The 14,417-nt window shown below is 46.3% G+C and overlaps 2 protein-coding genes across 9 annotated transcripts in view; one reads left to right on the top strand and one right to left on the bottom strand.

The window, feature by feature from the left end:
• Window positions 1-4,645, bottom strand: part of GLYR1 (glyoxylate reductase 1 homolog) — a 40,441-nt gene extending 35,796 nt beyond the window's left edge. For 3 of the 6 annotated variants that reach the window (XM_039349821.1, XM_039349822.1, XM_039349823.1), the window contains exon 1: window positions 4,339-4,645. In XM_039349821.1, coding sequence (XP_039205755.1) covers window positions 4,339-4,412 — 74 coding nt within the window. In that variant the 5' untranslated portion in view covers window positions 4,413-4,645. The remainder of the gene's footprint in view (window positions 1-4,338) is intronic. The other 3 variants (XM_039349824.1, XM_039349825.1, XM_039349826.1) reach the window with 2 other exon arrangements.
• Window positions 4,646-4,841: 196 nt separating this feature from the next.
• Window positions 4,842-14,417, top strand: part of UBN1 (ubinuclein 1) — a 36,342-nt gene continuing 26,766 nt past the window's right edge. For all 3 annotated transcript variants that reach the window (XM_039349820.1, XM_039349819.1, XM_039349818.1), the window contains exons 1-4: window positions 4,842-5,037; window positions 5,734-5,910; window positions 10,941-11,743; window positions 13,943-14,029. In XM_039349820.1, coding sequence (XP_039205754.1) covers window positions 11,495-11,743; window positions 13,943-14,029 — 336 coding nt within the window. In that variant the 5' untranslated portion in view covers window positions 4,842-5,037; window positions 5,734-5,910; window positions 10,941-11,494. The remainder of the gene's footprint in view (window positions 5,038-5,733; window positions 5,911-10,940; window positions 11,744-13,942; window positions 14,030-14,417) is intronic.

The following is a 14,417-nucleotide window of genomic DNA, read 5'->3' as shown; positions in this document are numbered from 1 at the left end:
TCCACTTGGAATAGAGGAATAGTAAAGTGATAGAGTCCTACGTGAAACCACTACTACTTATAGAAACACGATTGATCTGAGTGCCCAAACTGCAACCCAAAACCCACTTATGCATCGTTGGGTACCAGGTGGGTGTGGCCCATTGGCTGGCTGTGGCCAATTTGGTGGGTGTGGCCCATTGGGTGTGCGTGGCTGCGATGGTAATGGCAGACTGGGTGAGACTAAAAAGTTCAATCGATCAATTCTAACTTTGCAAGATCTTTTTTTTTCCCGCGAGAAGTTGAAATTGACTGATTGAACCTTTTTTTTTTTTTTGCATACAGCGGCGGAGGCCTAAAGCAAAAAGGTTTTATAAAACCCAGCTGAAGGCCTAGGACTGGGGCGATGGCACGCGTGCCCACAGAGAGGGCTCTGAGTGCCGCCCCTGGCACCTGTGCCATAGGTTCGCCACCACTGGTCTAGGTCAACCTTAACAGCTTGAAGATAGGTGGATTTCAATTTCCAGAACTCATCTTCAAGCTGCAAGGTTGCCACTGGTTGATTCTCAGCTTTGGGTTCCAAGTTGTTTAGTATTGAAGTTTTTGATTCTCGGTATGTTACCGAGAATATGAATGGCATGAGACAATATGAAAGCATTTTTTTTCCTCTGCCTTACCTACAGGATATGGGATTTTGAGGGCTCTCTGCCAGGTAAAAGAGTGCAGTCTTTTCCCTTTCAATGTTCTGATGAAACTTGTTCCATCTGCATCAGCAATATAGTTTAGCAGCAGAAGGCAGAGGAATGAAGCCAAGCTTTCAAAAATGCACCTGTATGATTTTGATGGGAACTATGAATTTGTTCTTTTGAACCTATGCAACATCAGAGCTAGAATAGAATAGAATAGAATAGAATCGAAGCTGGAAGGGACCTTGGAGGTCTTCTAGTCCAGCCCCCTGCTCAAGCAGGAGAACCTATATCACCTTTCCTGCATAACAGCTTCAGGAAGATGGTTTGCTTCAAACTGAGCAGAAGTGGATGGAGAAATGTCTTCTCTCTAATTCTTCAGCGTATGCACAGAACATAAAGCTTTGTACTAAGCTTTAGATACTTGGATACACCAAGAAATCTTCAAGCTGTATGGAAGCATGAAAACTATGGTACAGATGTCCTTGACTTACAACCAGCCACTTAGAAACAATTCAAGGTTACACCAGATGCTTGAAAAGCTACTTATGTCCCAGTTGTGAAGTTAGACCATCCAGCCCACTCACTCCTGCACGCTTGTGACTGCAAGTTGAGTGCTCAATAAGCAGCTTGAAGTTACAGCCATTTGCAGCACTGTCACGTGACCACGATTTACTTCCCCCCCCGAAACCAGTGTTTAGTTCTAAGAAAAAGCCCCACAGTAAACAAGGGGTTCACTTAATGATCTCTTTATGACCATCTCAAAAAATGAAATGATCATAAAATCAGGTCAGTTCACACGCTGACTCGCTTTATGACCATCACAACTTATAACCATAATTGCCCAATTACATTCACAACTTCAAGACTACCTGCACTAAGAACAGTTTAAAATGCTTATGTTTTCCTCAGCTTTTCAGTATCTTGCTGTACACTTTTCCTTTCCCTGGAAACATGTCTACTACATTACTTAAGAGCACCATAAACTGCCAACAGCTACCAAAATGACATCCCTATAATAGATATGCTAGAGACATTATGGATCTGTAAAGTCTATAGATGACTTATCCAATTTAGCCTTGAATCTGTGCTGAAAAATTTCACTTGTTTACTTAATTTGATATTAATGGATGCTAGCAGGGCAGAGAGGATTATTATGTTTATAATAGAGTTCAGAATGATCACATCAAAGAGAAACTAAGTAAAAAGTACCAAATGCTGTCCTTTCTCTTTCCAAGCCATTAAGAAGTCAATATTATCAATATTGAATATTGAATCAATATTCGATCCAATAATGCCAGTCCTAAGATACAAAGTGAAGGATTCTTAGCTTTATGCTAATTTAGTGTATTTAGATTATCTTCTAGTTGTAATGTGCAATTATTAGTTCTACCAAGAGTCACATATCTGAAGAGGTAAAAAAAAATAACTTTTTAAGTGCACAGTCTTTGTACCTTTGATGACAATTCAAATTTACCAACAGCTTTCAACAGATCTCCAGGAATAAAAAAAAAACAGTTGATTCTTTTCATAAATGAGGGGGGCCTGCAATATAAACTTTCATCATCTCAAACGTCTAATGGATAACATTTAAGGTTACACTTTCATACTCCCTAAACTGACTCTATTCAGTTGGTAATTGGGGTTTCCTCTGTGTATCATTATTATTATATTATTATTAAGTTGTAAAAGCCCCTCATTATGGTGGGCATTATACAATAAAGGCACTCTGCCTAACAATAGTACAGCTCAATTCATTGATGGCACACATTTACAGATAGGTTTTACAAGTTCTAATTATTCTCAACTGGCACATAATGATGGGTCATCTAGTAGCTGTCAAAGAACTTGACAGTAGAAACCTATGCCTTATATAGCCCTTAACCAACAATAAAATGTCTTGCAATCATGGAGGATCAAGGAAAAATATAAACTATGCATCCTATTAAGGGATGTTAACTTCAAGAAGAACTTTCATTGTAATCTTGCAATTCTTAACAACAAGCCATTATCAGAAAAAAAAAAAACACCCTATATCTCTTAGTTACTTCCTGCACAGTTTTGTATTAGTGACCTATACATCATAAAATTGCTGGTAAAAAGGGACAAGAGTGTGCAAGGTTTATTGGCCCATGGAAACAATCCTAAGTCATTTTACATGGAAGCAAGTCCATTCAACTCATGGCATTTATTTGAAAATGGCCCACTTTATAAATCCTACAGGATATTTTTATAAAAGGGATCTCCCCCCCATCAAAATCTAGATGAAGCTAATAAAATAGCAAAGAGTAGCTCCCAGAGCCTCTATCAACATATTTAGTTAGAATAAATTATCCTGATTAAGTCACTTAAGTACCTGTCTAGAACCTTCTGTAGGAAACTGCAGGATAGCTTCAGAGCAGCCCTTCCTGACCTTGTTGCATTTCAAATGAGAGATGTCAACTCCCAGAATTCCTCATATCCATCACACAGGAATCTGGGAACTGAAATCCACACAGCAGATACGTTGGTTGGAAAAATGGTCAGACGTTATCTAATTTTGCTGGGCATTATTATGAGTGAAGCCAAGCTGTCCCCATAAAACTTTCTGCAGGGGGCTACACTTTGTTGCTTTGCATATACACCAAGAGCTTCTGCACTGGAGACAAATTCCTTGGGGGTCCATTCACACTTAGCCAAGAAAGAATTCCATCCTATATTTTTTTATATTCTATTTTTTTATATTCTTATATTCTCTGTATATTTCTATATTCTATTTCACCCATCCTACGAAGAAATGCCCAGAAATTAAAGACGGGATGCAAGGCCTGGCCTACCGCGCTGAACCCCAAGCCTTCCTCCTCCTTTTGCTTCCACACCGAGTACTTTATAATTACAGGAATGGCCGGAGTACCCCGGCCACTTTCTTTCTCCACGGAGCAAAACCCGTATCGCTATCCCTGCAAGAGGGAGGCAGCTTCGCAGCCCGGAAACAAAGGGCCCGTCTAAGTCCAACTTTCTTTCTTTCTTTCTTTCTTTCTTTCTTTGTGAGACTTATATACCGCTTTAAGTGCAAGCACTCTCTAAGCGGTGTACACCAGTAAGCAATGTATATATATATATTTACATTGCCCCCAACAATCCGGGTCCTCAACCACCGGCTCTTCCGTTTCCATTTCCAACGCAGCGAGTTAGGAAGGGCAGCGCCGTGGGGGGATGCGGGACGAGCCTGGATTGCGAGCAGGAAGGCGCAGGCCCCCTTTTCCCACCGAGACGGGGCTTCTCCCCTCCATCCGGGGTCCCCGCAGCTCCCGACCCTGCTGCCTTCGCGGCTCCAACGCTTCGCCTCGGCGTGGCTCTTCTCCCCCCCCCCCCAGCCCGGCCCAAGGGACCCCCCGTCTTTGGGGCCGGCTGTCAACCCGGACCCCGCGGGGACTCGGGGTCCGCCTCGAGGAGGGGTCGGGGCGGCTGGGGGGCGCTCCCCTCCCCCTCCCCGGGGAAGCCCCTCCCGCCAAGCTCACCGTCCGTCTGACGCGCCACTCCGGTCTCCGCTGCCGTCGGCCCCCCCCCCTTTTTTTTTGAAGGGCTTCGACCGCCCCCGCCCTCCTCCTCCTCCTCCCCCCCCCTTCCGCCTCTCATCAGGCCCCGCGGCCCCGCCCCGCCCTCCCCCTCCCCAGCCTCGGCCCCGCACTCACCACACCAGGTCTCCCAGCCGCAGGTTCACAGGCGGCGCCGCCGTCGCCGCCGCTGCCGCCGCCGCCGCCGCCATCTTCCCGACCCAGCCGGCACCGTCGCTGCGCCTCGGCCGCCACACCCTCGTCGCGCCGCCCGCCCCCTGGCGACCCCCGGCTCGCTCGCTCCCTCGCTCGGGCGCCGCTGCGCCGCCGCCGCCGCCGCCTCCTCCTCCTCCTCAGCGGCAAGCTCGCGAACCGCCCGCTCCTCCTCCGCCTCCTCCTCCTCCTTCTCCCTCAGGCAGGGAAGGTTCGGAAGAGCTGCGAGGGGAAAGCAAGAGAGGGGAGCCCCGATAGGCCGGGCCCCTGCACGTGACGCGGGGCGCGGCGTCCGCGGGGCTCCCCCACGTGATCCGTCTCCCCTCCTCCTCCTCCTCCTCCTCCTCCTTTCCCTCCCCGCGCGCCTGGAAGGCGGCGTGGGCGTCACGTGACACGCCCGCTTCTTCTTTTTTTTTTTCCCGGCCTGCCTTGCGCACGCCTGTGGCTGCTTCTGCCCGCCCGCGGCACGTGACGCGGGAGCTCCGAAAAAAAAGAGAGAGAGAGAGAGAGAAGGCATCTTGGCGGGTGAGGGAGGCCGACGGGGCGCCGCGGGTGCGAGGAGCGACGGCGGGCGGCCGCAGCAGGAGGAAGAGGACGAGGCCACGGCGGCGGGAGCGCGGGCCGGTGAGCGCAGCGGGCGGCTCGGGAGGGGTACAGGGCGGGAGAAGGGACAAACCTCCTGGCAGGCGAAAGCGCCTCCCTCGTAACTAGGGGCAACGGGGCCTTGCTCTCCGCCTCGCCAACAGTGGTGGTTGGGGTGGGGGGGTGAGGGGTAATCAGCGGCACCCGTCGCCCTGCCGGGCTCCTTCCCTTCATCCCGGCTTCCAGCAGCCCCTTTTGGGTCGTCACTAAAGTACCTCCTCGGCCGCTGGGCCCGCTCGCTCGCCTGCAAGGACCGGGACTAGGACGGGTCGGCCCCAAACGAGGTAGGGGCGGTCGGGGAAGGGGGAAGGCCTGACCCGGCCTAACTTACCCCCCCCCCAGGACGGGCCACCCTGGGGAGCCTCCGTTTCCCCTGATTGCATCGACCCCCCCCCCCAACTCGGCCTTCCAGATGGGAAGGAATCCAATTCCCATTCCCAATCGAAAGGGGGGGGGCTTCTGCTAATTACTGCTTATTCAGTAATCCCTCAGCAGAAGAAGCTGGTCTGGGGAAGTGGGGGGGGGGGATTGACAGGTCGGGCTCCAGCTTGACTGGCAGCTGTCGGTCCTGGAGGAGAGTCTCTGCCAGCGAGTAGGCAGCTGTATAAATGTTCTAAATAAAATACAATCAATTTGGAGCTCAAACGCCCCCTGAAAGCTCTTGTCCCTTTGCTGCAGGTGGAAGGGGGGGGCCTTTGGGCCATAACTGAGTGGCAGGACTTCTCGCCCCCCCACCTCAAAAAAAAAATCAGGATGCAGCCAAGGTTTTTGCTGAGCAGACGGAGAGGAAGAAGTCCCTCTTGACCTCCTTTTGGAAGAAGTTCTGCAGGATGGATGCCCTTCAAATTCAGGAAGGTAATGGCTGTCTTCTTCCTGGCTTGTTAGGCAGCGCTTGAGTCGGCCTTTGCAAGGATTGCAAGCACCTCTTTCCCCCTGTTTGTTCTTCCAAAGCAGCGTTCTTTCAATGTCCCCACTTTTTAAGGTAGAACTATCAAACATCAGCAGTTGCTCATAGGAAATGTTTTGTGACACATTGTATCATGTCATAAAATGCTTTATGGTCCTTTTTGGGTCATGAAATGTTTCACAAAATTACAACATTTACAAAATGTTTTACAAAATTTCAGTTCCACAGGAACCATAGGTCCCAGATTTTGGATACATTCGTTTGAGGTGCCCTAATTGAAAATGTTTTGCCCAGTTAACGGCTACAGACAAACAGTTTTATTATAATGATTAGATTGAGGATTTTGAAACCCCTGTTCCATTTGTTTTCAGGGAAAGAAGCAAGGGCTGTGGTTGTTGATGTTACATTTCTAATTTGTTGGGGGGGGGTGTCATAATGTGCTACTTGTTTTTGCAAAAATTAAAGCACTGTGCTACAAAAAGATTAGCAGTTTGTATTCCAGTATCAGCTGTGCTACGTTAAACATTTTGAAAGCTAGAATAAAGCTGTATGTGGTTTGCAAGTTGAGTTTATTAATGAGAAGGAATTTGACATAGGGAGAAGGAGCTCAGTATTCTGATAGTGCCCATAATACTACTTTGAAATAACAAGAAGGTGTGGAGAGAAATGAACTTGTTATTACCACTGATAAGGTATCTGTTGTTTTTCGGTAAACTGAACTAATGTTGAACAAATTAGATAAAGCTGATTTGGTTTGGTTCATTTTGAAATGCTAGTGCTGGTAAGTTTCATAGTTTATGCTGCTCTGTAGCAATTGAAGAGATATGTTTTGATTTCTGTTTTCTGGTGTAACTATAGAACAATAAATTATATGCAACGCCATAAAATGGAATGGGAGCTAATATAAAAGTTGGCAGTTAAAGCATGAGAAAGATTGGGCAATTCTAAAATTAAGTCCTCTCTTTCCCTCCCCCCCTCCCCCCGCGCATGGAAGTTTTCTGGTATCAGAGTAACCATGTTCTCTGTCCAATCAACCACATAGTTTTGTTGTTGTGGGGAATAAATTGGAGGAGGAGGAGCTATCTGCACCAGCAGGGTGGAAAACCAGAGTATTGTTAAATATATAAAAAAAGGATCTGTTTTCTGGGGCTTAAGATCGGGAAATGAAAAAAGAAAGAAGTGAAGAAACAAGTGGAAGAGGAAATGAAAGGAAAAGTAAAAAAAAAAATGGAAAGAATGTTCATTATTAAAGGCTAACTTTTATTGAACACTATATCGCTGACCTGCAGAATTTATGAATGGACAAGCAGTATCTGTGTTTTCCTGTAAAGATATAATGTTGCACTATCAAACAAAAGCATTTTTGCTATCCAAGCATTAAATGAAGATGAGTAATCTCAAATGAAAGAATGGAAATGCAATAATGGGAGAGTGTCTTAGACCAGTGGTGGTGAACCTATGGCACGCGTGCCAGAGGCAGCACTCGGGGCCCTCTCTGTGGGCACGCACGCCATGCCCCGGAGATGGCAGCCATCCTCTTCAACCAGCCGCCCGCTAACTCGCCGAGGTGTCACGTGGCCGGATGCATTCCAGCACCCATGCGCTTGCTGGCCTCTGTACGGGGGCGGATGGTGCCAGGCAGCAGCCACCCCAGCCCCTGCCTCGCCTTGTCCTGCGACATGGCACCCCCTCCTTGCCTCGACTCACCCCGCAGAACCAACCTCCTGCTCACCGTCCCACCCGCCAGAGACCCCTGGATCTCCCCCAACCCTGCCCGGATCCCACAGGCATCCCTCCCCAGGAGCAACATCGAGCTGGCCACGCCCACCCTGGCCATGCCCACCCTTCTGCCATGACCACTGTAGCCACGCCCACCCAGTGGGCCATGCCCACCCGGCGGCCATGCCCACCTGGCACCCAGCAATACATAAATGGGTTTTGGGTTGAAGTTTGGGCACTCGGTCTCTAAAAGGTTCGCCATCACTGTCTTAAGACTGTCAAATATTTTGCTAGAAAGCAAGATCTGCATTCTTGCAAATTTGAAAAATGGCCTTCATCAAGTTGTCGCCCTTCAGACGCATTGGGATTTAAAACTCCTCAGCCAGCATTGAATCCAGAACTAATGTTTTCAAATAAAGGGCTAAGGTAAAGGATGTCCAAGAAAGAGCCATAATATGGACAATAGAAAGAGAAGAATTTGAGATAATAATAAAGTAAGTGCATGCATCAGAGATATAATAGCAGGAATTGGATGTAGGGAAATCTTTCTAGTGGAGAATAAGATATTGCTAGCAATTATGACAAAGTTCAATAATCTTTTCAAGAGCTATCTCGCATGTCACGCTGTCTCTCAGTGCCCGTCTGCCTTTCGCAAAGGAGCACGGTATTCCTTAAATCCACTTTGGAGACTCCACTCTCAAGAGTCAAAGAACAAGAAACCCTTCAGTAAACATAGCTGGGCTGTACAATGTTTTCTTATATTTCACTGGCTTTTTAACGAAGCTTAAGCTTTGTCCTTAGAGAGTTACTGTTTTGAAGCAAGTTGCCCCCAGGGATGTGATTGAGAATCAGTGTATTTTCCTTGGCTTGTTTGCGTCTATGCATCTCCTTTGGTGGGTTTTGAAAAAAAAAAAGAAAAAGAAAAAACACTGTGTTGTTGTTGCTCAAAAGAAATGTCTCCATGTGCAAATATTTTATTTGTACACAGTTTTGCAGCTGAGTCAGAACAATCTGACTTGTCAAAAGTTTGGAAGTACTTTGACTCTGGCGCTTTTCTCTTTAGCAGAAATGAGATCTTCCATTCGTTAATTATTCTGGCACCAAGGCACCGTTCAAGTCCTAAAATTAAAGATTTTTGTTTAAGCGTCAGTGGCCGGTTCAGCATTTTGTCTTCTTACGTGTGGATTCCTGTGGCTAAAGTCACCTTTCTCACCTCACTTTTAGCACTTTTGGCCTGTCAAAATTAACAACATTGACTGGCAAATTTACTGGTTTTCAGGGTACGATGTTGGATTTCTTCTACATACATGAGTGGAAAAAATAGAAAGTCTCTTGGAGGCACAATAGATCCATTTTTATTTTTGAAACCCCGCCCCCGCTCCCCTCGATGCTTATAAATCAAGTTATACTATCAAATTTGACTGGTCTTCTTCAGTATCTAGGTCAAACTTTAAATTGCCAAACTTTAAATCAAACTTTAAATTGTCTTGGCTTTGTCGTTGGCCAAAAATAAGTCCTTATCGGTAAACGTTTCTGGTAGTGGCTGGCATACCAGCAGATGGGCTGGGCTCTGCGCCTCTCCACATTCACAGCGTGTTGTTATCTGCTAAGAGCCTCACATAGATTTTACACATAGACACTCCAACCCTCAACCTATTCAGGATTCTCCCAAATAGTATAAGGGAGATTCTTCAGTCATATCCTCCTTTAATGTTATTCCATGCTCAGTGGTCTCCTTCCTCAATTTAACTGGTTTGGCATCTTAATTTTATCTGCATGAGTTGTAGTCATTGGTGGGTTTTAATTGTCTTTATCCCTGGAAATTCTGGGGGGTCCCCCCCATAGCTATGCTTTTTGTGTCCAGCCTTTTTTACAAGCCCAGCATTTGGGGGAAAAGTTGATTATGATCGTTTCTCAGAAGCTTCCTGTTTTATTTTTAAAAGACAAAAAAAAATGGCATTGCTTCCATCTGTGATGTTACTCCTCTCCTTTGATATCATCTGCAGCCTTGCATTGTGCCCGCGATTCCTCAGAAAGTTTTCCACTTCTGGTCTAAGATACAGGTTGTTAAAAAGCTATAATGGTCAGATTTATCCGTTATGTTAAGGTGTACATCATAACGTCATGGTGCATTAAGCCAAAGCACCACCAGCTATATTGTGACTTCATGTGAATCTGACTTATTATTCTGACATACTAAATGATTGGTCCTTACTGACAACCTAGGTAACTAGGAACCATGGTGCTGCATCATGGTCAACCCAAGATAACTCCTCCGTGGCATTCTGATATCCCATCTCAGGGGTGGTTAGATAGCTGTGGTGGGTGTAACTGGCTGTTAAATCTCCTGGAATTTTCCAAGCTGGTTGAGAGCAAAGCTGAGCTGTGCTGACTAGCATGCCAATCAGATATTCCTTGACCGGTGATATGGTGGCAGCAGTGGAGCCAGTTCCTAAACATTTACCAGCACACCTCTAGTAGATAGACACACATTCCAGACTGGAAGAACTAAAGATAGTAAGCTGGTCGGCTATTTCTCCCCACTATGTATAGGGTTTTTTTGTGTGTGTGTGTGTATGTTCCAATGAATGAAGTCGTTTGTTGTTGCTTTGACCCACCCATCCATTCTCTCACATCTATTATTATCCAAAAAGAGGCTTTACCTGTACAGCAATTCATTTTACAAAGTGTGGATTAGTATTGTGCAGTGAATTATTTTACTGAGCTTCCTCAGTCCTCTCTCACTCTACAGCAGTGGTTCTCAACCTTTTTAATGCCGCGACCCCCAACTGGTCGTAAGTCGAAGACTACTCAACCGGTCGTAAGTCGAGGACTACTCAACGGGTGCAGCACCGTTTGCAGAATGGGACTTTTGGCGGGCTCAGCAGGGCAGAGACAGCCTGGACAATTCCTATTGGCTTTTGAAAGCCAATAGAATTAGACTCTATTCAAGAGAGTCTATTCTATTGGCTTTCAAAAGCCAATAGAATAAAAGGGAGTAGCACAGCTAAGGAAAAGGGGGAAAAAATGGCGGACTGCGTTGTTTGGCGACCCCCGTGAAATGGTCGTTCGACCCCAAATGGGGTCCCGACCCACAGGTTGAGAACCACTGGTCTACAGTTTCCGTATAGCCTCATTCAAGCTGAAGCCTGTTGGTGCATGAATGCAGATGGGATCCATTGCCTGTGCATCACTCGGGCCAGCCACCACGCTGGGTCGTGCGCTGACACTTTTCTTATCCTCTCCCCTCCCTCTCTAGAGCAAATAGGAAGAAACCTGTGTGGAAGGAAGTTATCAGGAATGCTACCTACCTGCCACTGGACTGGATGAATTGGCATCTGAAGAAAGACAGGCCTGGATTTTGGTTTGCCCGAAAACTGGAGCTCGTGTGTTCAGTGTCCTTTGATTATGTCAGTCCATTCTGTGGGAAATACTCTAATGCACAGTACTGTAACCCAGGCTGACGTTTACAGCCAAGGTCACATTGTAGGAAATTCTATAAAAGTTGCTCCCTTCAGAAAATTGTTTCTGACCATTTGCCTTCGCTCACTGCTTGAACCCGAGCCAGACTGCGTAGTGACCATAACTTCAAGGGCTGGAAGTTAACCCCAAAAGGTGTTGCTATGGGATGATTCTTTGTTTAAGATAAAAACCCGAGACTCTTTGGTGACTTTTAAAGTTGGACTCTAACAGCGTTGACTTTGGTGTTCAGTTCTGAGAGCGTGCTGACTGTGAATGCTCCCATACATACACCTGTGTGGCCTAAAGTGATGGACACCATGCCTTGAGAGTAGCTGCAACGAACGCATAGCCATGACGGAACCCCACCGGGTCCAACTCACCTCCTTGCCAGGCCCACTGAGTACCACTTTGCTGAAAAAACCTCGGTGGGAGGATGTCGCCAACCCAGAGCATCCTCCAGAATCTGAACCTGCAGCTGCAGCCGTACGCATCGCCCTCTCCCTTTTTGAGCCAGATCACAAGCGCTGCCCGGAATTCTTTTACCCAGAACTGCTGAAGATGACGCGAGGCAAAACGAAAAGCAGTTCTGCAGGAGAAAAGGTAAGCAGGATTTTTTTCTTTTCCTTCCCTTCCCTTCCCTTCCCTTTTCCTTTCCTTTCCTTCCCTTCCCTTCCTCTTCCTTTTCCCTTTCCTTTCCTTTCCCTTCCCCTTCCTTTTCCCTTTCCTTTCCTTTCCCTTCCCCTTCCTTTTCCCTTTCCTTTCCTTTCCCCTTTCCTTTCCAATGTGCACCTTAACAATCCGTAACAGCAACTACAGTAATAAATGTGTATGCTTCCCAACTCTCAGAACCCTGGGTAGCTGACACAATTAAATTACAGTAAAAGATGGCTAGCAGAATGAAGTGAATGGTTTCCAGGGGCCTGGGTGAAAATCCATGAGAAAAATTCAACAAACTGATTGATTTATGTTATTTGAGACTGTGATAAGGGTGGTAGGGGGAGAATAGGTTGTTGCAAAGACAGGACTTTGGTTTTCTTTTCTTTTTTTAAAGGAAGATTAAAAACTAATATAAACTATTATGAAGTAAGCCAAAGGCATCAGAGAGAAAGCTAAATGGGGGGGGGGGGAGAGAAACAAAAAGAAAATATCAAGAAGCCGCTTCCAATCTTCTTTACAGCAGTTAAAAGTACAATTCTAGTGTAATCACAGATAGTCCTCATCTTACAACTTTTCATTTAGTGATCCAAGTTTTTAACAACTTATGGCTGTTGCGACGCCCCAGGCTCGTGATCACCTTTTGCAACTTTCTGACGAGCAAGCCAGATTCACTTAACCGCCCTGCTACTAACTTTAACAACTGCACTGATTCACTTAACAACTGTGGCAAGAAAGGTCATAAAAATGGGGCAAAGCTCACTTAACAAATGTCTCACTTAGCAACAGAAATTTTGGGCTCAATTGCGGCTGTAAGTTGAAGACTACCGTACTCTATATTCTAGCCCAGGTGTGTCTGGACCACAGGGCCACTTGTGGTCCTGGACAACTAATCATGCAGCCTCACAAGATTGTAAATATAAAAAAATAAATAAAAGAAGTTTGCTAAGTATGTACCTAACTATATTGGAGATTTTATATGTGGCCCAAGACAATTCCTCTTCACTCAGTGTGTCCCAGGCAAGCCAAAAGGTTGGACACCCATGATCTAGCGTGTCTAATTATCGAAAATTATAAACCATAACATTCATTTTTGTTCCTGTTTTATACAAAAAGTCCCTAAAGGATTTTCGGTCAGCAATATAGAAATTGGCTCTTCTCTGATCAAAGAAGTCAATTTAGCCATCTTGGCGAGTTCCGTCTTCTCCAGCCATTCCTCAAAGCAGCCCCTTTGCAAAGAGTTCTTGAACCAAGCATTACAGGACTTCTCTGTTGATTCGTAGTGTAAGGCAGGGCTTTTCAACCAGTGGTACGGGTACCACCTGTGGTCCATTGGCACCTGGCAGGTGGTACGCCACCATCCTAGAAAAGTGGTAGTGGGGGAGGGGAATGAGCTGAACCGGTGGCAGCACCGCACAAGCCTGAGCGAGAGACGGCTGGAGCTGCAGGGCTGTCAGGGCTCAGCGGAAGCACCAGGATCAGCACCAGGCTCCAGTTGGAGCTCGGGGCTGATCCTGGTGCTTCTGCTGAGCCCTGAAGAAGCACCAATCAGCTGGAAAGCAGCATTGATCCTGACACTTCTGCTGAGCCCAGAAGAAGTGCCGGTCAGCTGGAATGTTGCAACCTCTCCAGGGTCTTGTGATTTACATTCAGATGCTTGGCAACTGATTCATATTTATGACGGTCACAGTGTCCCAGGGTCATGTGAAGTGACCAAAACCTGCTGCAACCACCCAGCAGACCAAACACCCACCCCAGCCCACCCCACTGCCAATCCTCAACAGAAATGCTCACAACAATGGAAACCTCAGACAGGAGGAAGAGCGCCGCCGGGTGGGCAGGCAGGTGCCTTGCTCGGCTGTGGCTTGGGGGGGCACTTTTTCCAGTGCCATTGTAACTTCGAACAGTCACTAAGCGAACTGTTGTAAGTCGAGGACTACCTGTACTTTATCACTTTTTTCCTTTTTTTTTGTCATCAAGTTTTTGACTCCTTGCTAGACGACTGGTGGTACTCGGATACTGTCATATCCTAAAAGTGGCACAATGGGTGAAAAGGTTGAAAAGCCCTGGTGTAAGGGACCTCTCTGTGAAACCATGCGACACGCTCTCTTTTCTCCTTTTTTTCACAATCTCCTTTTCCTACAGAAAAAAGACTTTGCTGACCCCTTCAATGATGAAGAAAAGGAGAAGCACAAAGCAGAAGCCCTTACCAGGAAGTTTGAAGAGAAATATGTACGCTTCTCTGTCCCCTCTACGTTCCAGTTAAACCTTGGTTCTAGTATTCTCCATAAAAAGTTCTGTCAAAAACATACAGCTACGTTTCATTCCAGGCTTCCTGTATTGGGAGTGTAAACTGAGTGGACCATGGTAGGTCCACTCTGTTTAACAATTTATTTGGGGGGACAGATTTCCAGTCTGGAATATTTTCCTATCAATGTTTATTTAAAATCCATAGAGAAAATGGTCAGCTGTGCCAGTGGGCTATCTGAAGTTTCATTTTCTAAAATATTAGAGAGGCCTTTTTGCAAGCTTTCTTTAATTTTTCTAAAACCTGGTGTGAGTGTTAGGTTTTCCATCTGGTTCATCTTAACATTCACATTCAGTAATTAGCTGAAGCTTC

The sequence above is a fragment of the Crotalus tigris genome, unplaced genomic scaffold, assembly GCF_016545835.1.
Source record: "Crotalus tigris isolate CLP2741 ecotype Arizona unplaced genomic scaffold, ASM1654583v1 scf7180000018301.7375997, whole genome shotgun sequence".
Classification (NCBI taxonomy): Eukaryota; Metazoa; Chordata; class Lepidosauria; order Squamata; family Viperidae; genus Crotalus; species Crotalus tigris.
This window is presented reverse-complemented; position numbering and strand designations above follow the sequence as displayed.